Source organism: Teleopsis dalmanni, chromosome 2 (genome assembly GCF_002237135.1).
Source record: "Teleopsis dalmanni isolate 2A chromosome 2, ASM223713v2, whole genome shotgun sequence".
Taxonomy (NCBI): Eukaryota; Metazoa; Arthropoda; class Insecta; order Diptera; family Diopsidae; genus Teleopsis; species Teleopsis dalmanni.
In genome coordinates, this window is record NC_051847.1 from 111,541,584 (window position 1) to 111,562,070 (window position 20,487).

At 33.8% G+C, this 20,487-nt stretch overlaps 2 protein-coding genes and 1 long non-coding RNA gene across 3 annotated transcripts; 2 read left to right on the plus strand and 1 right to left on the minus strand.

The window, feature by feature from the left end:
- Positions 1-5,229: 5,229 nt before the first annotated feature.
- LOC119686479 lies at positions 5,230-5,730 on the plus strand. The gene is made up of 3 exons (XR_005252937.1): positions 5,230-5,421; positions 5,486-5,592; positions 5,668-5,730. It is a non-coding gene; the product is annotated as an uncharacterized LOC119686479 (long non-coding RNA).
- On the plus strand, positions 5,730-6,318 carry LOC119686478 (kinesin-related protein 12-like; the record flags this gene model as incomplete). The annotated part of the gene is made up of 2 exons (XM_038101058.1): positions 5,730-5,845; positions 5,915-6,318. A coding segment is annotated over exon 2 (324 nt), but the record flags the coding sequence as incomplete, so codon positions are not given.
- Positions 6,319-6,399: 81 nt separating this feature from the next.
- LOC119675455 (protein ALP1-like) lies at positions 6,400-7,519 on the minus strand. Its single transcript, XM_038086656.1, has one exon. It carries the CDS (start codon positions 7,477-7,479, stop codon positions 6,400-6,402), a length of 1,080 nt encoding a protein of 359 aa, XP_037942584.1. The 5' UTR covers positions 7,480-7,519.
- Positions 7,520-20,487: the final 12,968 nt, after the last annotated feature.

Sequence of the window (20,487 nt, forward strand, 5' to 3'; positions counted from 1 at the left end):
AAACTCTGTATCATTATCTGTAAATATTATTTTTGGAATACCAAAATAGGTAATCTATTCGTTTACAAAAGCTTGAGCAACAGTTTCTGCGCTTTTATCTTTAAGTGGTATAAAACGTACATATTTTGAAAGACTGTCTTGTATACTCAATGCGTACACATTTCCTGCTTCAGATATTGGGTAAGGCCCAGATAAATCTATGCTGACTTGTTAAAGTGCACAAGAAGCACATGAAACCAGTTGCATAGACATTATAGTAGGATGTCTATCTATTTTACCTAATTGACACTTTTTACAGGATCTTACATAATCTGCAACCATATCATATAAATTTTTCCACGTATATTTTTCTCTAATTTTCACAAAAGTTGCTTTTTGTCAGACATGATCACCTATAATACTATCATGATACTTCTTAATTATTTCTTTCATTTTCTGAAAATTTGTTACCTCGATCATTATCCCTTTCTCCTGAACATTTTCTTCAACAATATTTTTAAAGTTTACTTTAATCGATTCTTTTCCATTATTTTCAATTTCCATTTTCTCTTGCGTATTTTTCGCTTTTTCATCTTTTCGTTTGTTCTATCCGCTCCAGCAGCTCCAACGTTTCCCATGAAGGAATTGATATGACCCAATTATCCGACTTATTTCCTTAGAAATTCACATTTATCTGCTTGTAGCTTCAGATTGGCTTTCCCTAGTTGCTCTAAAACATCTCTTAGTATTTCATTGTGATTAGTTAAATCTTTACCATATACCACAGTATCACCCATGCACACAAAACATTTAATTTCTTTTATTCCTATTAGAATGATATCCATCATTCTCTGAAAAATACTAGGTGCATTTTTCAATCCAAATGGCATTCTCTTAATCTCATAATGTTCATGTGGGGTAGTGAATGCTGTTTTCTCGATATCCTCCTTAGTCATTTTAATCTGATGAAATCCATTCGATAGATCAAGTGTTGTAAAATATTTAGACATTCCCAATTGGTCTAAAATCTCGTTGATATTTTGTATTGGATATGTATCCGTTATCGTCATTTCATTTAGTTTTCTAAAGTCGACTACCATTCGCCACTTCGTTTTTCCAGAAGCATCTTTCTTTTTCGGAACCATCCACACAGGAGAATTCTACGGTGACTTAGAATGCTGTAAAACATCGTTTTGTAACAATTTCTTCACTTGATTTTTCATTTCTTTTTGAACTTTTGGGTGTCTATATGTTTTCGTATAAATAAGGTTTACTTCTTCTTGTGTTCTTATGTCACAAGTTAACGCATCATTGAAAATCAATTTTTCTCCTACTATTATGAAGAAATCACTATATTCTGAAATCAATTTCCTAATTGATTCATTCTCCTCATTATTCATATGATCTACTCTTAAACTCCTTTGTATACATGCACACCTATTTCTTATTTGAAACACTCTATCTTTCATTAATTTTTTAGGATCCTCTCTACAATTATTATCTTCAACGGAAAATCAATCACAACCTTTTCCTCACATTTATTTATAATGCTCACTAAGCATTTTCCTTTTCTCATTGTTCTTATACCATGAGGAATGACAATTTTTTCATATTCATAGCGTGGAATATACACGTTTAATCCATTCTTTTTAACTTTATTAACCTTAATACTACGTTTCCATTACGTACTTAGTAAGTCATATAGTAACATAGAGCTTTTTGCGTTTACATTATCATGAGTTGCTTAAGGAATGGGAAAGAGCTTTTATGTGTCAAAAAGTTCTAGTTTTAGAGCTTTTCTGTGTCTACATTTTAATTGTAAACAGATGATATTAAATGTTGGATTGTAGAAGAAAATAAATCAGCATGGAAGACAGAAAATTTAAATAACTTAATATATTGTAACGACACGGATTCGTCGTTTTATTTTTGCTGAGGTATCACTCAGTCGCGGTCCGGGTCGTCGCAATAAATTTATTTACTGACCAGTTCGAAATCTGATAAACCAATGAGGGGAAAATTAAAACCGTTTAATTTTTATTTCCAAATTTTATTGAATTTACAATTAACTTATTACTTATTATGCTACAGAAAATATTGATTATACAAAGTTATACAAAGTTTTACTCAAGATTCTAGCCAACGATATCAAAACATCAGAGGCGTTATACAAAGGTCTATACAAGATTCTAGCCAATGATATCAAAACATCAGAGGCGTTATACAAAGGTTTATTTACTACCAATTTATTTAGCTTATAGTATCACAATACCATTTGCTTCCAAACGACTTAGCGTTGGAGTAGGTCTCTACTCACTTCGGTGTGCCGGCGCTAAGTGTTTTTTCATATAGAATTCTCGCTTATTTATATGAAAATATTCTCACTTTATTATTTGTACGCACAACCACACAAATGTAATTCCGTGTGCGTAAATAAATAATGCATTTCTTCGCAAGGTAACGGCTCTGCCGTGAGCTTGGCTTCACTTGTGCTGGCTGGCTGTGCAAATTGATTGAATTTTCATAGGCAATTATATTTAATTGTTTTTGCTTAAACCTTAAAAATATATATATGGAAATGTAATAAATAATAATAATTCTTGATGTGAAGATACTTAATAAATTTATATACCTATGTTATTTGACATTTTGCAAATTAGGTTAGGGTGTTCACCGCACACCTCCGCACCTTAGAGCAGTCGTCACAGTATTAAATATATATTTGATAAATAAACTTATTTTTATGTATTAATTATATATTTTAATTATAAAGAAACAAATGTTTAAAAAAAAATTCTTACCTGTTGTTTGTTTTGAATTTTGATTGTTTGTTTATGTTTACATTTTGTTTCATGTGTCAAATATATCAAGTTTCGATAATTTCCAATGCAATCGTCATATTTGGTATAATTTTGGTCTAATTTTGTTTACTATATTTTATAGTAAATGAAAAAGCACGGAAGGTCTTTGTATGGCAAACGCAATTTACTCAGTAAATGAAGCTTACTAAGTACGTAGCGGAAACGTACTATAACAGAACGAAATACTTTTATTCTTGGCGAAACAACCTCTTCAAATTTATTATATTGTAGATTATGACGGTTTTTATCAACAAAAATAAATCTTTGTCATAATTTATTTTGCACTTAAAATGGCCTAAAAAATCAACTCCGATTATGCCATCATATTCGTAAACCAGATCATTTGGAATCACGTGAAATTTTCATCTGTAAATATGCGTTTTGCCTTTTATATTCTTAATTCCTATTCTAATGGATGCATTTCCTATTGTTGTTTTAGATTTTTTGCCTATACCAACTAATTCTATCTTATTAATATTATTCATTTCTTCTATATATATGCATTTAGATTTAATTAAACTAATACTAGCTCCGTTATCTATAAGGAATTTATAATAACATTTCTTATGATCTATTATTATATAAGAACATTCTTTACTTACATTTGAGGAAAACGTTGCCTTAGTTACGTTTCCTATTTTTGAAAATTTTTCTTTCCTTCCGGAGAAACATTCTTTTGTATTATTTTTGAATAACATTTATTTGCAAAATGTCCTATTTTGCCACATTTATAGCACTTCATCATTTTTTCTCCAGTGCTATTAGTTTGTTCCTTGTTTATGATACATTTTGAAGCGATGTGTCCTAATTTTCCACAATTGTAGTACTTTATTTGTGTTATTTTAACACTGAAATTTCGTCTCAACAGTTTGTCTTTAACTTATACTGGAGTCTTCATCCTGTGCAAATCTTTCAGCCTCTAACAATGATTGTGGACGACAATTGTTCATGTATTGTTCGATTTCTCCATCTAAGCCATTTATGAACGCATTTAAAACGATCTTAGTTTCAATATAATTATAAACTGCTTCTCTAACACTAGCATCTAGCGTTTCTATTTTAGTATCTGCTTCAAATTTTCTAGACATGGTTTCGATAAATAATTGGAACTGCCTAACTGTTCCTCCCCCTTGTCTAGTAGATGTCAGTTCTCTACATAAAGCTAGTATACTGTCATTATCTTTATAGTTCTGTTTGAGTTGAGTCTTAAGTTCATTCCAACTCCCTATAACTTTATTTTCTAATATCAATCTTGCATTTCCTGATATCCGTGACTTAATATATTTAAATAAGAAATCAAGAAATCTTTTTGAGGTGGCTAAAATACTACATAAAATACTACTACTAAACTATTATTAACTGGTAAAAATTCCAATATATATATACATTTATATATATATATATATATATATATATATATATATATATATATAATATTAATTTCTACGTAATAACAAAATTCAATTTAATTTCAATTATGGTTTATATGATAAAACTTTTTTTTTGTTTTTTATAATTTATAACATAAGTACTATCATTTATAATAATAAATAATTATTATCATTACGTAATTTTAGATTAGTAAATTTCTTATTTAATACAATGATGTATATATATGCATATATATAACAAGAAAAAATCAAACAACCTAAAACCTATTACAATTATTAAATCGTATTTAGATATAAAACTAATTCCTAAAACATAAATGTGGGCATAATCTAATTACAGATAAAATTATATTATTTGCATACAAATTGTACATACATACATTGCTTACAATTTTGCATAACTTTATTCAATGCACAAAACAAAGAAAGTAGTAATGTATACGCATTCCTTTAAAACAAAAAGAAAAACAAGAAATCTATACAAATAAGTAAAATCTACTATTAGCAAGCATTCAAAATAAAACCAGTTTGGCTTTTTTTGCTGTTGCTTATGCATATTTTTATTAATTTTCTTATACAACGCATTAGCAATTAGTCGTTTGACAGAAATTGACTGGTCAATATTTATGCAATAGTCAAAATTTGCTTGCTTTTGCTATTACTCAGCAAGCAATTCAAACTCTGCTTTCTGGAAATGCTGTCAATACTTAAAATTCCGAATAGTATAATATGGTGTTTACACTGGTCGAAAATGGCTCATTTTAAATGATCATTTTCTGTAAAACAGTAAAATATTTTGATAAATGCACGATTTAAATTCCCTTTTTCATTTATACCTTTTTTTTTAAACGATAACAATTCTTCCTTTTTCTTTTTCACTAAACGTTTATAATTAGGGTGTTCACGGGGCACCGGTTATCGGATTATGTGCGTATGTGCTTATATGAGCAACAACAAAATGCACTGAATAAAAATAACTAACTTTGCACAACCCCTGCCTATGTATACAAATTATGTGGTTATGTGATTATTTGCAGTGTTGAAAGATAATATAAAATTTAAGCAAATGGCATTACAAAAAAGATTAATTTCACCAAATGGCACCACGAATTTTGAATTTCAAATTGGCATCACTAACATTTGAAGCTCGAAACTAGAAACTTGTAAACAAACATTTAAATTTTGTAAAAGTAAGTTGAAATGATCTATACTAAATAAAAATATACAAATGACTTATTTATTTCCCATTTGCAGTGTCTAACGAAATCCGGAAACGTAAACGTGAAAATGAAGTAAAGAAATGGACGGAGCAAGAAATAGAAACAGTACTAAGCTATATGCAAGAGCACAGGAACATAGAGGTAATTTGTATTTTGATTTGTATTTTTATTACTTTCGGTTATAACTTTTGTTTTTATAAATATATTTAATGATAGAAACCAACAGCCCAGCTATATTATAAAAAATTGTTGGCAGAAACAAACATCCATGCAAATTGGAACATATTAAAATGCAAAGTTCGCCATCTGAAGAGTACTTTGCAAAAAGCAGACGCATGGATTAATTCTACAGGCGCTGGAGTTGAGGATGATGACAATACAATTACTGTAAAAGGTAAACTTTATAGTCATTTTAGTGTAGACTTTTTACTACAATAGTTTTATATTTTTTGTTTATGTGCAGACAAGGTGGTTAAAATATGTCCACATTACGAACAGCTTGTCGACATTTTTTCACCTTCAAAGGAAATTGAATTTGTTGTAATGGACACATCGAACTCATTGGACTGTACTCTTGATGCAATTGATTTGGAAGAAGATAGTGTTATATTGGATGGTGAACTATCAGCATCATCAGAAACTATCTCCTTTGAAAACAAGGTTAAGCGTACAGCACGTCCTACTTGCATTGATAAGCTTAAAGATATGGAGAGTGACCGGGTCAAATTTCGGAAAGAGCAATTAAGTTTAGAAATTGAAAAATTCGAGTGGACAAAAGAAATGGAAAAACAAAAATTAGAATTGGAAAGGCAGAAAGTTGAGAATGAGTTCAAACTCAAGAAATTAGAGTTAGAACAAAAAGAAAGAATTAAAAAATATAAAATTGATGTGAAATATAAAAATAAATAATAAAACAGACTTATTAAAAAGATTTAAAAATGTGTACTTTTATTCAAACATCATATTCAAACATCTTTTTAGCTCAGGTGTAGGTGCAGCAATAGTATTGCTATCATACTGCGCTTCACACCTTTCGCTATTCTCACTTTCAAATTGTGAAAAATTGCGGTCTTCCAACAAAATATTATGCAACACACAACAAACGAGAATCCAAGAATTGAAAAATTTTTGGCTTTTCTTGTCTTTTATTTTAATTCTCATTTGTTTTAAACTGCAAAACTTTTCTTTAAGGATTCCGAAACAATTTTCAACTCTAACGCGGTATTGGCTGTGTCTTTTATTGAATTTGTTTTGTTGTTCAATATTCATTAAAGAAGAATTGGTGCGATATGGCGTTATCAAATGTTTAGTCAACTGGTACGCAGAGTCGCCTGCAATCCATTCTTCTCCAGTAAATAAGAAGGCGCTGTTTGTTGCAATATGCGATTTCTTAAATATTTTAGAATCATGGTAGCTTCCCGGATTACCCACTAATGCGTGCATGATGCGGAGCTTATGATCACATACAACTTGCAATTTAATAGAATATATTCGTTGACGAGAAAAATATGCCTCATGGTTATTGCTAGGTTTTTCGGCCAGCTTTATCTCACTTTCATCAATATAACCAATACAGAATGGTAACTCACTGAACGTATGAGCAATAAGTTGCCTACGCTCAGTCGCACTAGGCCATTGAATGTATACCGGTAATTTTTTCAAAATTGCTGAAAATACTCTCTGGGTAATTTTAGTTAGAGTGCCACCATCTCCCACTCCAAAAATTGTCGCGATTTTTCGCACTGATGCACTTTCTCCTGAAGAACCTAAACGGAATAGTACTATCGCGAGTTGTAACTCCACGGGCAGTTGCAAATTGGATCCTGGACCTTTGAATATTATATCAATTGCAAATATTTCAACAAGATGAGCAAATTGACTCTTGTTGACACGTAACATTTGCAAAAATCGTCCTTCGTCGAAACAACATAAAATATTATCTCGCCAATGAATGGATTTTGGCACACTTAGTTCATCCCCTCGTCGATAAGATGTGATTGTTCTTACATCCTCCAGTAGTTCATCCATTCTTTCATCAATGAGAGCGTGCCATTGATCGAAGTGTGCTGTGTCTATTTTGATTTTTGCAACTATTAAGCTTTAAAACGCATACCTTTGATAAATTCAAGATCTTTAATAGCTGCATTTATTTTTAAGTCTATAATTTGATTTTTTATACTCTTTTTAGGCATTTTGTGTTGATTTTGAAATTTAAATTTCTTTGTACTTACGACAAAAACAAAGAACAGCTGATTGTAAAAAAATAACCAGATAACCTACATAAAAGTCTGTTCACGGTGCACACAGGTTATTTTTCATTTTATCATCACATAACCCGATAACCAGTGCCCCGTGAACACCCTAAATTTCTTACAGAATGCATCTACATAATACTATGTTTATATTACGAACTTTACTGGCTGGAATCAACATTGAGCGGAAAACCAGCAACCAAAGTCGATTTTGCCATATAAAAATAGGCACAACAAAATTCAAAGTTTGACCGAAAGTTGGCCTTATTTAATACCTTTTCCTGAATACAGTGCTGAATTTATTGCGTTATCGATAAGCTTTTAGTATGGAAATGGCGGACTGACATTTCGTTTTGTTTACACTTTTGTTTGTTTACATTTAAGTTGTTTACAATAAGTTGAATGCAAGCGGTGTTCAGTAGAAAGAAACTTTCTATACCTATATAAAGAAAGTTGCATATAAAAAAGGAAATTATATTTATAGAAACTTTTGTTATTAAAATAATTTTCTTTTATTACTATAGTGTTTAATCTCGAATTCAGATTACCAAAATAAAAAAATGTGAATGAAATTCATTTTTAATGAAAGTCATAAATAATTTACAAATTCATTTTTGATATTTTAAACTTTTATACAAGTTTTCAACAAAATTGTTAATTGTTATTGCTGGGTTTGTTTCATTTTCTTCATTATATGCAATTTTTCTTAGACTATGAAGTTGTAAAATGTTCTTTATTTATTTGCCACTATTAATTGCAGTATTTTGGCAATTATTTTACGGCGCCTTATTCGTATGTAATATAATCATTATTGAGAACTTTATTTTGTTGTGCAGATTCACTACAGCGAAAAATAATAATATTTTGATCCATAATTTTCATCAAAATATATAGTAAACAAACACAATATTCACAGGTATCAAAATGTAAACAAAACAAATGTAAACAAAAGATAACAAAAACAGCAACTGTCAAAATGAAAACTCGAAACGATAATGTAAACGCTGAATCAACTTTAGCAAAGTTTGTTCACTAAAGTTCGTAATGTAAACATACTATAATACAATACAAAAATTTCAATCATCATTGTAAATATATTTACTTAATTTTGCATATACTTACAGTAAGTTTATGTTAAACACACACATTTTGATTTTATTTAGATTTTATTTCGATTTTAAATATTCAAAAGTGTTCACTGCACTAAAATCAAAAACAGACTACCAGACCTATTCTGTGCACTTGAAAAATTTGTCAAATTTTTTAATAAAATTTTTGATTTTTATAAACCAGAAGGTATTCTGGACACATCTTGACAAATTTCGAAGCTCAAGTACCTAATGCTTCTCACCACACTATGATGTAAAGTGTTTTGTATATAAAACTGTTCGTAATTATTCGTAACTGTTCGTAAAAAGGAGCATATATTTTAAATTGTCGAAAGCATTTTTCATGCATTCAAATCACAATAAAAAATATACTTGTAAGGAGCGCATATTTTAGTTAAGAATATTTGTCATGCATGCAAATAATAAAAAATGCTTAAAAAGAGCATATTTTTATAGTTGTCAACAGCATTTGAGGTATTGACAACTATCAAGGAAAAGAGCTTTTTATTTATATCACAGAATACCAAAACTTTTACAGCAGTCAATTTTGACAAGTGTCAATGTTTGATAATTTTATAAAGTGCACAGAATAGGTCCGTTAATGTATACAATGCAGGCAAAACAAGAAATTATTCATATTCAAATTCTTTTCTTTTTCATTCTGTTATAATTTCAACCCCGAAATTACCTATGTCGAAAACAAAACAAAGAAAAATAAAAACGAAGAGCTATTAACTCCTCGCTTACTTTCAGCGCTGGCATAATGGTGGTGCTGGAAGAAACGCAGCAAATTTCATTGCGTAAAATTCATGAACACACATAACACTCTCTTCCCTCTCTCATCTATAAGTAACCGGATTTCAAGTTCATTTTCATGTTACTTTCATGATAGTGTAAATCGGCATTTGTTCTCATTTCAAACAGCTGATTTTTCAACTAACCTGATAATTTGATTTATTTGAAAATATTGCATGAAGGTTAAATATACCTTCAAACCTTAAAATATATATTGAAAACATATTTTTAATTTCGATTAAATACTTTTTGCGATGTAGAAGTTCAAGTTCTAAAAAGAGGTGCATAGTTTTCCAGAAAATGCAATCACCAAACATTTGTTTACCTTTTTTTGTGAATATGTCAAAAACAGCTTTTTCAAACTGCTTTTATTTAGGGTATGTTTAATGTATTCCTTTGTATTTGGAATATATTTGGAACGCATTCGAACGTCGTTGGGACGTATTCATACAGAATGTGATGAAATGGATCGTATTCGCAGTTGAAATTTTGTATGCAAGAATGAGCCATTCGCTTCTCATTTTCGATTTTTGACCAAAATGAGCCTTTATCGGCCAGTGTAAATGCCGTATAAGACTAAATTATATAACGGACAACTGTGCTCAGGCTTATAGGACTATTATAAACAAATGACACAGGATGTTTGAACATGTTTTTTTATAATTTTTATTCTCTTTTCTTTTTTTGCTATTCTTGTTATTTTTATTATTACTGTACGTATTGTATGATTTTTCTGTGTAATTTTCCGCTATAAAATTTAACATTGTATATTTTAGTTAGTTTCTCTGAAGATGACTAGCGAAGATACATATTTTAATAATATATAAACTGTTTTTAAATATATATATTAAATTATAGTTTTTTAATTTCTATTTAAATTGACCAATTAGCTCGCTAATAAATTATTATATATTATATTAACAAATATTAACAAATATTAACAAATAAAAGAAAACAATATTTTTATAATAAATAAATACATATTTCCGATTTCTGCGTTTTTAATTTTTTTTTATATTAAATTTTTAAATAAATTTAAATATGAAACACATTTTGATTTTTAACTTTAACCAAATAAGAAAGTTTTTTTATAGATATTCTAGTCTCTTTAGGGTAATTTTCAAAGTTGTTTATAAATAAATGAAAAAGACCAATGAACAGCATTCACACCGAAGAAAAACAAATTGTTTATACCAGCTGATATAATATTCCTCTAAAGTTTACGTTGAAGATCAAAATTCAACAGATTTATACGTGTCTACTTATTTATACTTCGCAATCAATCATCAGTCCTGGTATTCACCACTACTGCAGTGTTAACGATATGTGCTTCAGTTCTAACAGACCAGTTGTTTTGTTAAAATAGAAGGAACATAATGAACTGTTGATTGAATGCGATGCAAGTGCCCATAATACCAACTCGGGTAGCACAGACAAATACTCACAAAAAAGGAATATTACAAAGGAGACCGTTGGCTCGAAGGAGACAAAGAATACGGATTGGGACACTATACTAGCATCACTTCATAGGAAAAATGTCCCAAACTACCTAGTAAAAATAATCGTTGATTATTTTAAAGAGAGAGTGCTTTTGTACTACACAGACAGAGGCACGAAGTCATATCAAGTAGCAGCAATGGTCCTACAGTGCTCGGTACTGGGACCAACACTATGGAATATTATGTATGAGGAAACGTGGAGATTTGAGCTCCCAGAAGGCGCAGAAATGATTGGTTTTGCTGATGACATCGCCCTGGTGGTTAGAGGGAAACATATAGAAAAGGTAAAAACAACATGCAACGATACGGTCGCTATGGTAAGGAGCTGGATCACAAGTGTAGGCCTCAAACTTGCTGACCATAAAACTGAAGTCCTTCTTGTAAGCAGCAGGAAAAATATCGAGTTCATAACAATAACTGTTGACAATGAGCGAGTCACATCAAAACAAGCAATCAAGTGCCTTGGAGTAATGATTGACAATAGACTCACCTTCAAAGAGCACCTACGGTATGTTGCTGCAAAATGTGCGAAAACAACTTGTGCACTATCGCGAAGAATGCCCAATATAGGTGGACCTAGGCAACAGAAGAAGCAATTATTGTCAAATGTAGTTAAGTCTATTGCTATATATGTAACTCCCATATGGGCAGATGTAATGAATAAAAAGACGTACAGATTAGGAGTAGACGCAGCCTACAGAAGATGCCCGCTCAGAGTTGTTTCCGCATCCCGCACAATATCAACTGATGCGGCCATGCATGACAGGTGAATTACTACCTAACCCAGATGTTAACTGGACATGGCTGCTTCAGAGCATACCATTTTAAGTTCAAACATGACGAAGACGTCACATGCCCAGCGTGTGCAAATACAAAAGAAACGGTGGAACATGTGTTCTTTGATTGTCCGAGATATGAGAGCCATCGCAGCTTCTTGGCAAGAGCAACCAGAGAACATGTCACTCCTGATAACATCATCCAACTGATGTTGAGGTCAAAAGAGATCTGGAACCTAGTGTGTGTATTTGCGAAAGAAATCATAGAAGGACAGAGAGCAGCAGAGAGAACTAAAAGTGCAGTAAGAGATGACAGCAATCGCTGAATTACCACCCTCCGAAATAATGCTTAAATGTGGTTCCGGAGGGATTTATGGTTAGAAAAGGCACGGTGTTAGGATGAGATTTAGTACGTAGGCGCAAATATCAAGCAAAAGAGTACGTCTTGGTTACGAATCGTGCATGCTGGTAGTATGGGCTACCACTAACAAAAAAAAAAGGCAAATACTCACAGACACAAATACTCTAAGTATTCATAATAATTGTCTGCGAAGAAAAACCAGCAAACTTGAGTGGTCTTTTAACACTTTAGCACTAACAACTTATGACAAAAAAATGAAAAAAAAAAACAAAGAGCGAATCATTTTGTTGTCGACTTTATAAACAACTCTCTACAAAAACAGCGACTATAACAGAGCTTCTTGTGAAAGCGAAACTTTACCTTACCTTACGAAATAATCCTTAAAGTTTTTCATCTTACAAGAAATACTAAACAGAATGAATGCACTCAGCAATTCAATCGACCATCTGCTGCTTCAAAACGTATAAAGCATATAAGGAATTTGGAGTAACTCATCAATAGAAAGAGATTTTTGCTGCTTCAAAACATATGAAGAATAAGGGGAAGACAGTACCTTCCCTACTACAAAAAGAAGCTGTCGATATCACACTCTATCTAATCAAGATCGACTCCTATAGAGAGAGAAGACATGTGATAAGCATCCTAAATAAGCGAAATGTTTATCTGGTAATAGACGCATCAAACTCATCACCCTGGGAAACTGTACTAACTGATAAAAGCTTACAAAACGAAACCAAAATCCAAATTGATACCGAAAGTAATTTCAAGGCCATAACTAAATACGTTGATAACAGTAAGAATAATTTCCACACACACCAACTGAACAGCAGTAAAAATCTAAGTGCCCTAACGAAAAAGGCTTTAGTTCTAAAGCAGTTATAAATATTGTAAATAAAGATTCAATCCCACAATCCATGTTTAAAGTTAAACTTCACCCGAAAGATTCTAAACTGAAAAAAATAGGAGCCTGCAGTACTTACTTTACCCCCACAAATAAAGTAAGTGATCCCCACAAATAAAATGGTCCTGTGCAATGCACAAACTGCCAATAATATGGCCATACTAAGTCATATTGCGCTCTTCATACAGTGTGCGCAGCATGTGGCGTGCTTCACTATAATTCCGAATGCGATGCAAAAGCATTAAAAGATACCAATTCCAAAAAGTGTAGCAACTGTAGCGGAGATCACATCACAAACTGCAGAGGCTGTCCTACTTACAAAGAACTAAAGCACAGGTTAGCTTTACATAAAGAAGCCTTACGCAAACCTACAAAAATTACCCACATTAACTTAAATTAAATTTGAAGAACCCCAACCTTTGTCTTCTAATCCTGTGTTTCAGGCTTTTCAGGTGTTTCATATGCTAATGTCGTTAAATTTGACAAGCAATAAGCTCTTCCAGTTCAAAGCAATAGTTTGGAAATTATGATCTCCACTCTCACCCAAAGGTTTAACACAGTTTATGTCAGCCATGCAAACTACTCTTAACGAGATGGTTAAAATGCAAAGCCAAATAATGCGAATGCTTTTGTCTAATAAATAAGTACTTTAAAAATATGTACATGGAATGCAAACGGCTTAAGCCATGTAATGCTTTGGATGTAATGCTTTGCTCAGAAACACATCTAACAAACAAAAATTTATTTTCTATTATTGGTTATTTATTTTACAAAACCAATCATCCTGATAGAAAAGTACATGGTGGTACAGGTATTTTACTACAAGGGCACCTAAAATATGACTTTTTAGGTATATATATAGGTATATTAATAGTAGTACAAAGGAAAAAAATTAACCTTGTCGGTAGTTTACTATTGTGTTTGTGTTTTTATTATCTGATTTCATTTTATTTAAATATAAAATTCCTTATCGGCTAGTAGACAAACCAAATGAAAAAGCTTTTTGGCTGCGAAACAAAGAAAACACTGAGAACTTAAGCGTAGAAAAAATTGTTCTGTGGTATTTCTCGATGTAAAACAACCATTTGACTAAGTATGGCATAATGGAATGATACACAAGATACGTTATCTAAGTCTTTTACTTTTACTAATTTCCCAGTAGAAGCTGGCCTTTCATAAGGAAGTGTTATTGGCTCTATCTTGTATATGTTTTACACATATTATTACACATATTATTATCCCAATAAGTAGCTCAGTCGTCAACACAACGTTTGCTGATGATACGACAATTTTATGTCGAAACAAAAACGTTGTGCTACCTTTAAACGAAGTTCAATCTCACTTATTTCGGGTGGAGAAATGTCTGTCAAAATGGCGAATTAAAATTAATGAACTAAAATGTACGTCACTTTTACCTTAAATCGGAGTACATCTCCAACAATTTTACTAAATTACATTCCCATACCACAAGCAGATAATATAACGTACTTAGGTATTCACCTTGACAGGCGACTAACTTGGCACACACAATTTAAAGCCAAAAAATTACAAAGGAAGCTTTAAGTCTCTAAGTTAATAACAGATCCTCCCTGTGCCTAGAGTATAAATTAGTGCTGTTCACATTATTCGCAGTTTTTAAAAAACCGAAGTTCTTCGATTATTCGAATATTCGCATTTCAATGAAGTCTTCGAAGTTGGAAAAAACTTCGAAGTTGGAAAAAACTTCGAAGTTTTTGTAAATTTTTGTTCTCGAAGTCTTCGAAGTTTTTTACTGCACTTAAACAAAAGGTGAAGTGAGAGCGCAAAATGCAAACAAACGTGCGTCACACAAGTTATTTGAGGGATGGAAACATTTGCTTTGTTTGTACGGTTTTATGTTTTTATTTTATGTTTTACCAATCTATTGAATGGATATCAATCATTCTCCAAGAATTCGATAAAGGCCGTTTTCGTCAGATGCTCAGAGTAAATAGGAACGAAATTTTCGTTATACCATCACTAATAATCACTAACGCGGAGTTTAGTAATTTACATTCAATTCAACAATACCCGCTCTTCAACTTGCTATTGTTTTATATCGTTTGGGTTCATCATGCGAAAATGCGGCTATACGCAAAGTGGCTACATTATTTAGTATAGGAAATGAGAAAACAATTTATTAGATTACCTGAATTAGATTACCAAATTTATAACGTGGCCAGAAGCAGCTGAAAGACAACATATTGTTACGAATTTGGTCAGATTAGCAATGGAATGTTTAAATATTATTTAATCATTATATCAATTGGTATTTTATAAAAAAAGTTAGTTCTAATTTGTTTGAGTGAAGTTGTGTTTTCCTAAATTTGCTTCTAGTATTTTTATTTATTTATTTATTAAAAAAAATATTAAAAAGGGTTGGGAAGTAGTCACCGCGTTACTGCATAGACAAGTAGCAGTTAAGAATGCCAATATGTCCTTTGGAGAGATGTTGCCTAATTCCGTTATAAGCGGATAGGCAATGGATAAGTAGCGAAGTCTGAGTCTTGCAAGACTATCACAGTGACACAAAATGTGCTCTGCTGTTTCCTCTTCTTCGTAACAAAGTCTACAGCTATCGTCTCCAGTAATACCTAGATTTAATAAATGTTTTTTAACTCCGCAGTGTCCAATTAGGAATCCTGTGACAATTCGGATGCCACTTCTGTTCAGTATAAGTAGCTCCCTAGTTCTGGCTTTTGATCGAAACGGCATGGATTCTTTTGCTTGTCTGCAGGCAATTGTATTATCTCAATCATTCTGAGCTGCTCTTTCCAGCCATTCATTAATTTTAAGTTTGAAAAAGCTCCACGAAGGGCAGCAGAATGGTTGTGGCCCAATATAATATGAGGCCGCCCCTTTTCTCGCTAGTTCATCTGCTTTTTCGTTTCACTCAAAACCGCTGTGCCCTGGAATCCATATTAAGTGGACTCTGTTCCTTTCAGCAAGGTCTTTGAGAAGTAGAAGGCATTCCCACACTAATTTTGAGGTTACTCGAGGCGAGCGTAGTGCTAGGAGTGCCGATTTACTGTCAGAAAAGTTATATATGTTTTTTCCTGTGACGGGTTTACCTTTATATATCCTGAGACATAGTTCAATTGCGTGTACTTCAGCCTGAAAAACTGAGTTTTCTTTACTCATACTCGCAAATATTTCCTCTTTAGGTCTTACTCCATATACTCCCTCCCCACTCCTTCCATCGTTTTGGAGCCATCCGTGTACCACAGATGGTAGTCTCCAGTGAATGGAGGTATGTTCCGTTCCCATTCATTTCTGTCTGGTATTAGTCAAATATGGTAAATATGATGTCAAATATGGTGATATTTAGTCCTTCCTCTCTTTGCATGGCTGCTGTCGGGGTAGTTCTCATCGCTCCACTTGTCATTATGCAGGCTAATCTCTGCAGCTTACGAAATTTATCTATCACAGTCTTCTGTTGTGCTTTTTTGTACCAGATAGCTGACCTATAAGTAATAATTGGTCTGGCAATAGATGTGTACATCCAAATGCTGAGTTTTGGATTAAGGCCCCAGTGCTTACCAATAAGGTTTCTGCTGGTCCATAATGCTTCTCTGGCTCTTCGTATAACGTTGTCTACATGAGAGTTCCACGTCAACTTCTCATCCAGAATCATTCCCAGGTATTTTACCTGGGTAACGGCTGATAGCTCTTCTCCATTCAGGAATGGGTTATTGGAAAGTACTCTTTTCCTTTTCTTTGTGAAGACTACCAGACTTGTTTTCAGGATTTACATTTAATCCTACTTCACTGCACCATCTAGTTACGATGTTCAGGGCTTGCTGGAGTCGATATGAGATCATGTCTTCATAATCTGACAAGTATGAGTATGAGTATGACTATATCGTCAGCATAGCCCTGTGCCTCGAAATGTTTGGCACTGAGTCGATGCAAGAGCTCGTCCACTGCAATTGACCACAGGAGTGGGGATAATTCACCTCCTTTTAACCATTCTATTTCTTAGTACATTGCTTATCTATGTGCGTGTCGTATCATCTACTCCTCTGTCATGGAGGCATCATCGCCAGCCCAGCTCTAAAGATATTAATGAGGTAGGGCATATGGTGGGTTAGTCCCTTTTGTAGGAGTGCTGGAAATATTCCGTCTGCTCCAGAGGCTTTGAAAGGAGAAAATGAATTGATCGCCCATTTAATTTTTTCTTCAGTGAAGATTTTACGAGCAGTCTTCCAGTCATTGTTTCTGTGCCTTTTGGCCACCAGGGAACTAAGCTGGGAGTTTGATTGGTCGTAAATTGTAGATCCCGGAAAGTGTACTTCTGTTAGAAGTATAAGTGACTCTTTGCAGTCATTGGTATAAAGACCATCAGGTCGTTTCAGAAGCCCAATGGGAATTAGTGTGGCTTTTCGAGATGATCCTGTGGATTTTTGCGCTACTGCTTAAGTTTTGAATCTCTGAGCAAAAGCCTCTCCATGATTCTCTTTTTGCCCTTCTAATTTCTTTATTGTAGGCGGTGAGGGCATTTATATAATTGTCCTATTCACCGTTGGTTTTTGCCTTGTTGAAGAGTCTCCGGGATTTGATTCTTAGCTTGGCTAACGTTTTATTCCACCATGGTGCATTTCTGTTGCCGGTCTTATAATTCATCGGACAGGCCCCATGGTAGGCGTTTATAATAGTTGTGCTTAAGGCAGCATCAGCTATTTCTAAATCATGAATGTTGTTTATCGTCTGTTTATTACTGCCTAGATTGGCCTTGAGTTCGTCAGTATAAAGATCCCACTCTGTGGCCCTAGGCACCCTATACGATTCCCTTACTTTCATATTTAGATCAATATCAAATCTTATCTGACGATGATCAGATATGGATGTTTCTGCTGAAACATTTCAGTTTTTGATAAAATGTTTTATAAATTGTGTAGCTAGGGTGATGTCTAATACCTCTTCCCTGATTCTGTTTATAAAAGTGGGCTTATTACCCGTATTCAAAATATTTAGGTTGTTACCAGTTATAAATTCAAATAGTATAAAGAGTATAAAGATCCCACTCTGTGGCCCTAGGCACCCTATACGATTCCCTTACTTTCATACTTAGATCAACATCAAATCTTATCTGACGATGATCAGACATGGATGTTTCTGCTGAAACATTTCAGTTTTTGATAAAATGTTTTATAAATTGTGTAGCTAGGGTGATGTCTAATACCTCTTCCCTGATTCTGTTTATAAAAGTGGGATTATTACCCGTATTCAAAATATTTAGGTTGTTACCAGTTATAAATTCAAATAGTATAAAGAGTATAAAGATCCCACTCTGTGGCCCTAGGCACCCTATACGATTCCCTTACTTTCATATTTAGATCAACATCAAATCTTATCTGACGATGATCAGACATGGATGTTTCTGCTGAAACATTCCAGTTTTTGATAAAATGTTTTATAAATTGTGTAGCTAGGGTGATGTCTAATACCTCTGCCCTGATTCTGTTTATAAAAGTGGGATTATTACCCGTATTCAAAATATTTAGGTTGTTACCAGTTATAAATTCAAATAGACACTCACAACTTTTATTGATGTCGGTGCTGCCCCAGATCGTGTGGTGTGCATTAGCGTCACTTCCAACGATTAGTTGCCTCTTGCTTTTAACACTGTAGTCTACTAGTCCTTTCAGTGATAGGAAGTTCAGGTCTTGGGAGTCTACAGGTAGGTAAGATGAGCAGACAATGAGCTCTCTCTTACTTACTGGGGTGTCCACAGAAATTATAGCTGCTACCTGGTCCTTGTTGGTGTGCTATGGAATAATGAAAGCATTAATGTCATCCCTTACCACAATACAAGCACAAGGTCGACCATGGCTGGCATGATCGTACAGTAGCTTACCTTTTATTCCCTTTATCTGGTTCTCATAAACATATGGCTCCTGGATAAAGGCTAGGTCAATTTTTTCAGATAGAAGTCGCTGTGTCAATACCGCCGTAGCAGCTTTGGCGTGTTGAAGATTAACCTGCAGGCACCTCATCATTTTATAAGTATCGTCCCTTGCCGTTCTGCATCCACTTGGGCAATTTTGTCCCATGAGTGGGTGCTTCCTTGAAGATGGTTTCTTTGGCCCTTGCTTCTGGTCCTTTATACTAGATACTGGTGTGCCACCTTGCTGTTTTGAGGTGCTGGGTCCGACTTCAGTTCGGGTGCTGTCACGTGTAACCTTTACCGTCTCACTTGGCTTATATGCCTGTACTTTTGAGGTACTGGGTCCATCACCTGAAAGCGGCCTTTTGGATGGAGGCACCTGTTGCTTGACGTCACTGGGTTTCTCTGTCGTAAATGGCCTTTTAGTCGTCAGTTTCTTGGGTCTAGTTGGCTTTCCCTTCACCCGTACGTGAATTTGTGTGAAGTTCAGATACAGCTTCCCTGCCTGATCGACTATCCAATTTTTGGATTTCTCGTCCACCGAGATCGTAATGGTTTCCCCACCATTCTGATCTTTCTCAGTCCTGAGAATTTTCCACGATGATGTGCAAATGCCACTATTTTGTTTCTCCAAGCGCGACATCAGAATTTTTGGTGGTAGCACAGCAGAGGGGGGAATAAATGTGATGCACACATAGGTTTTGGGCATCTTTCCACCCTGAAACACTTTGAGAACAGTAGCCGGAAATGGTTTGAGTTTTGGGACACAGGTGGTCAGCCAGTTCCTCGTTTCACCATTGCAGCATGTTAATGAGAGCCATCCGTCTCTGTTAACACTGGTGATGTAGCCGTAGACACTATTGTGTTTAGGAAGTTTGTCAATTTCTTCCAGGAGCTTTGATTTTATCAACTCCATTTGATCACCAGTGAGATTCACCTCCGGATATTTCTCATGGGCGATAGCCACTTTGCAAGCATTGGCTACATCCCTGTAAGATGGAGTCGGTTTCAGCTGGTTTCCGATAGAGCTAGATGTTTGTTGAATGGCTTTTGGCTTTTTGTGCTGCGGGCGTTGTGTTTCTTCGGGAGATGTATTATTAGATCTGCACCTTTTGCTGGTACTGGGTCTGTCACTTTCTCCTTCTGCTGCCAAGGAAGCTTTGTAGAGAGAGTATCGCTCTCTCTCTTTCTGCTTCGCAGTCTCCAAATCCAAGCCATCTCTAATCATGGCCTTGATGAGTCTTTTCTGAGCCCCGGTGAAGTATTCCGCTTTCTTCCTGGTCTCTATGTTGCCGTCACCTGAGTTCACCATATCTCATGATAATCTTAGTGATCAGCATTGGCGCGCAAAAAAATCACTCCGTAACTTTCAGTGTTTTCTAAGCGAAAAACTTAAAAAGTGATATTAAACTCATCACAAATAATCGAGACAGTGACT

Bases quoted from the DNA above. Each gene is read 5' to 3' on its own strand.
- LOC119675455 (XM_038086656.1), bottom strand. From the start codon at position 7,479: ATGGATGAACTACTGGAGGATGTAAGAACAATCACATCTTATCGACGA.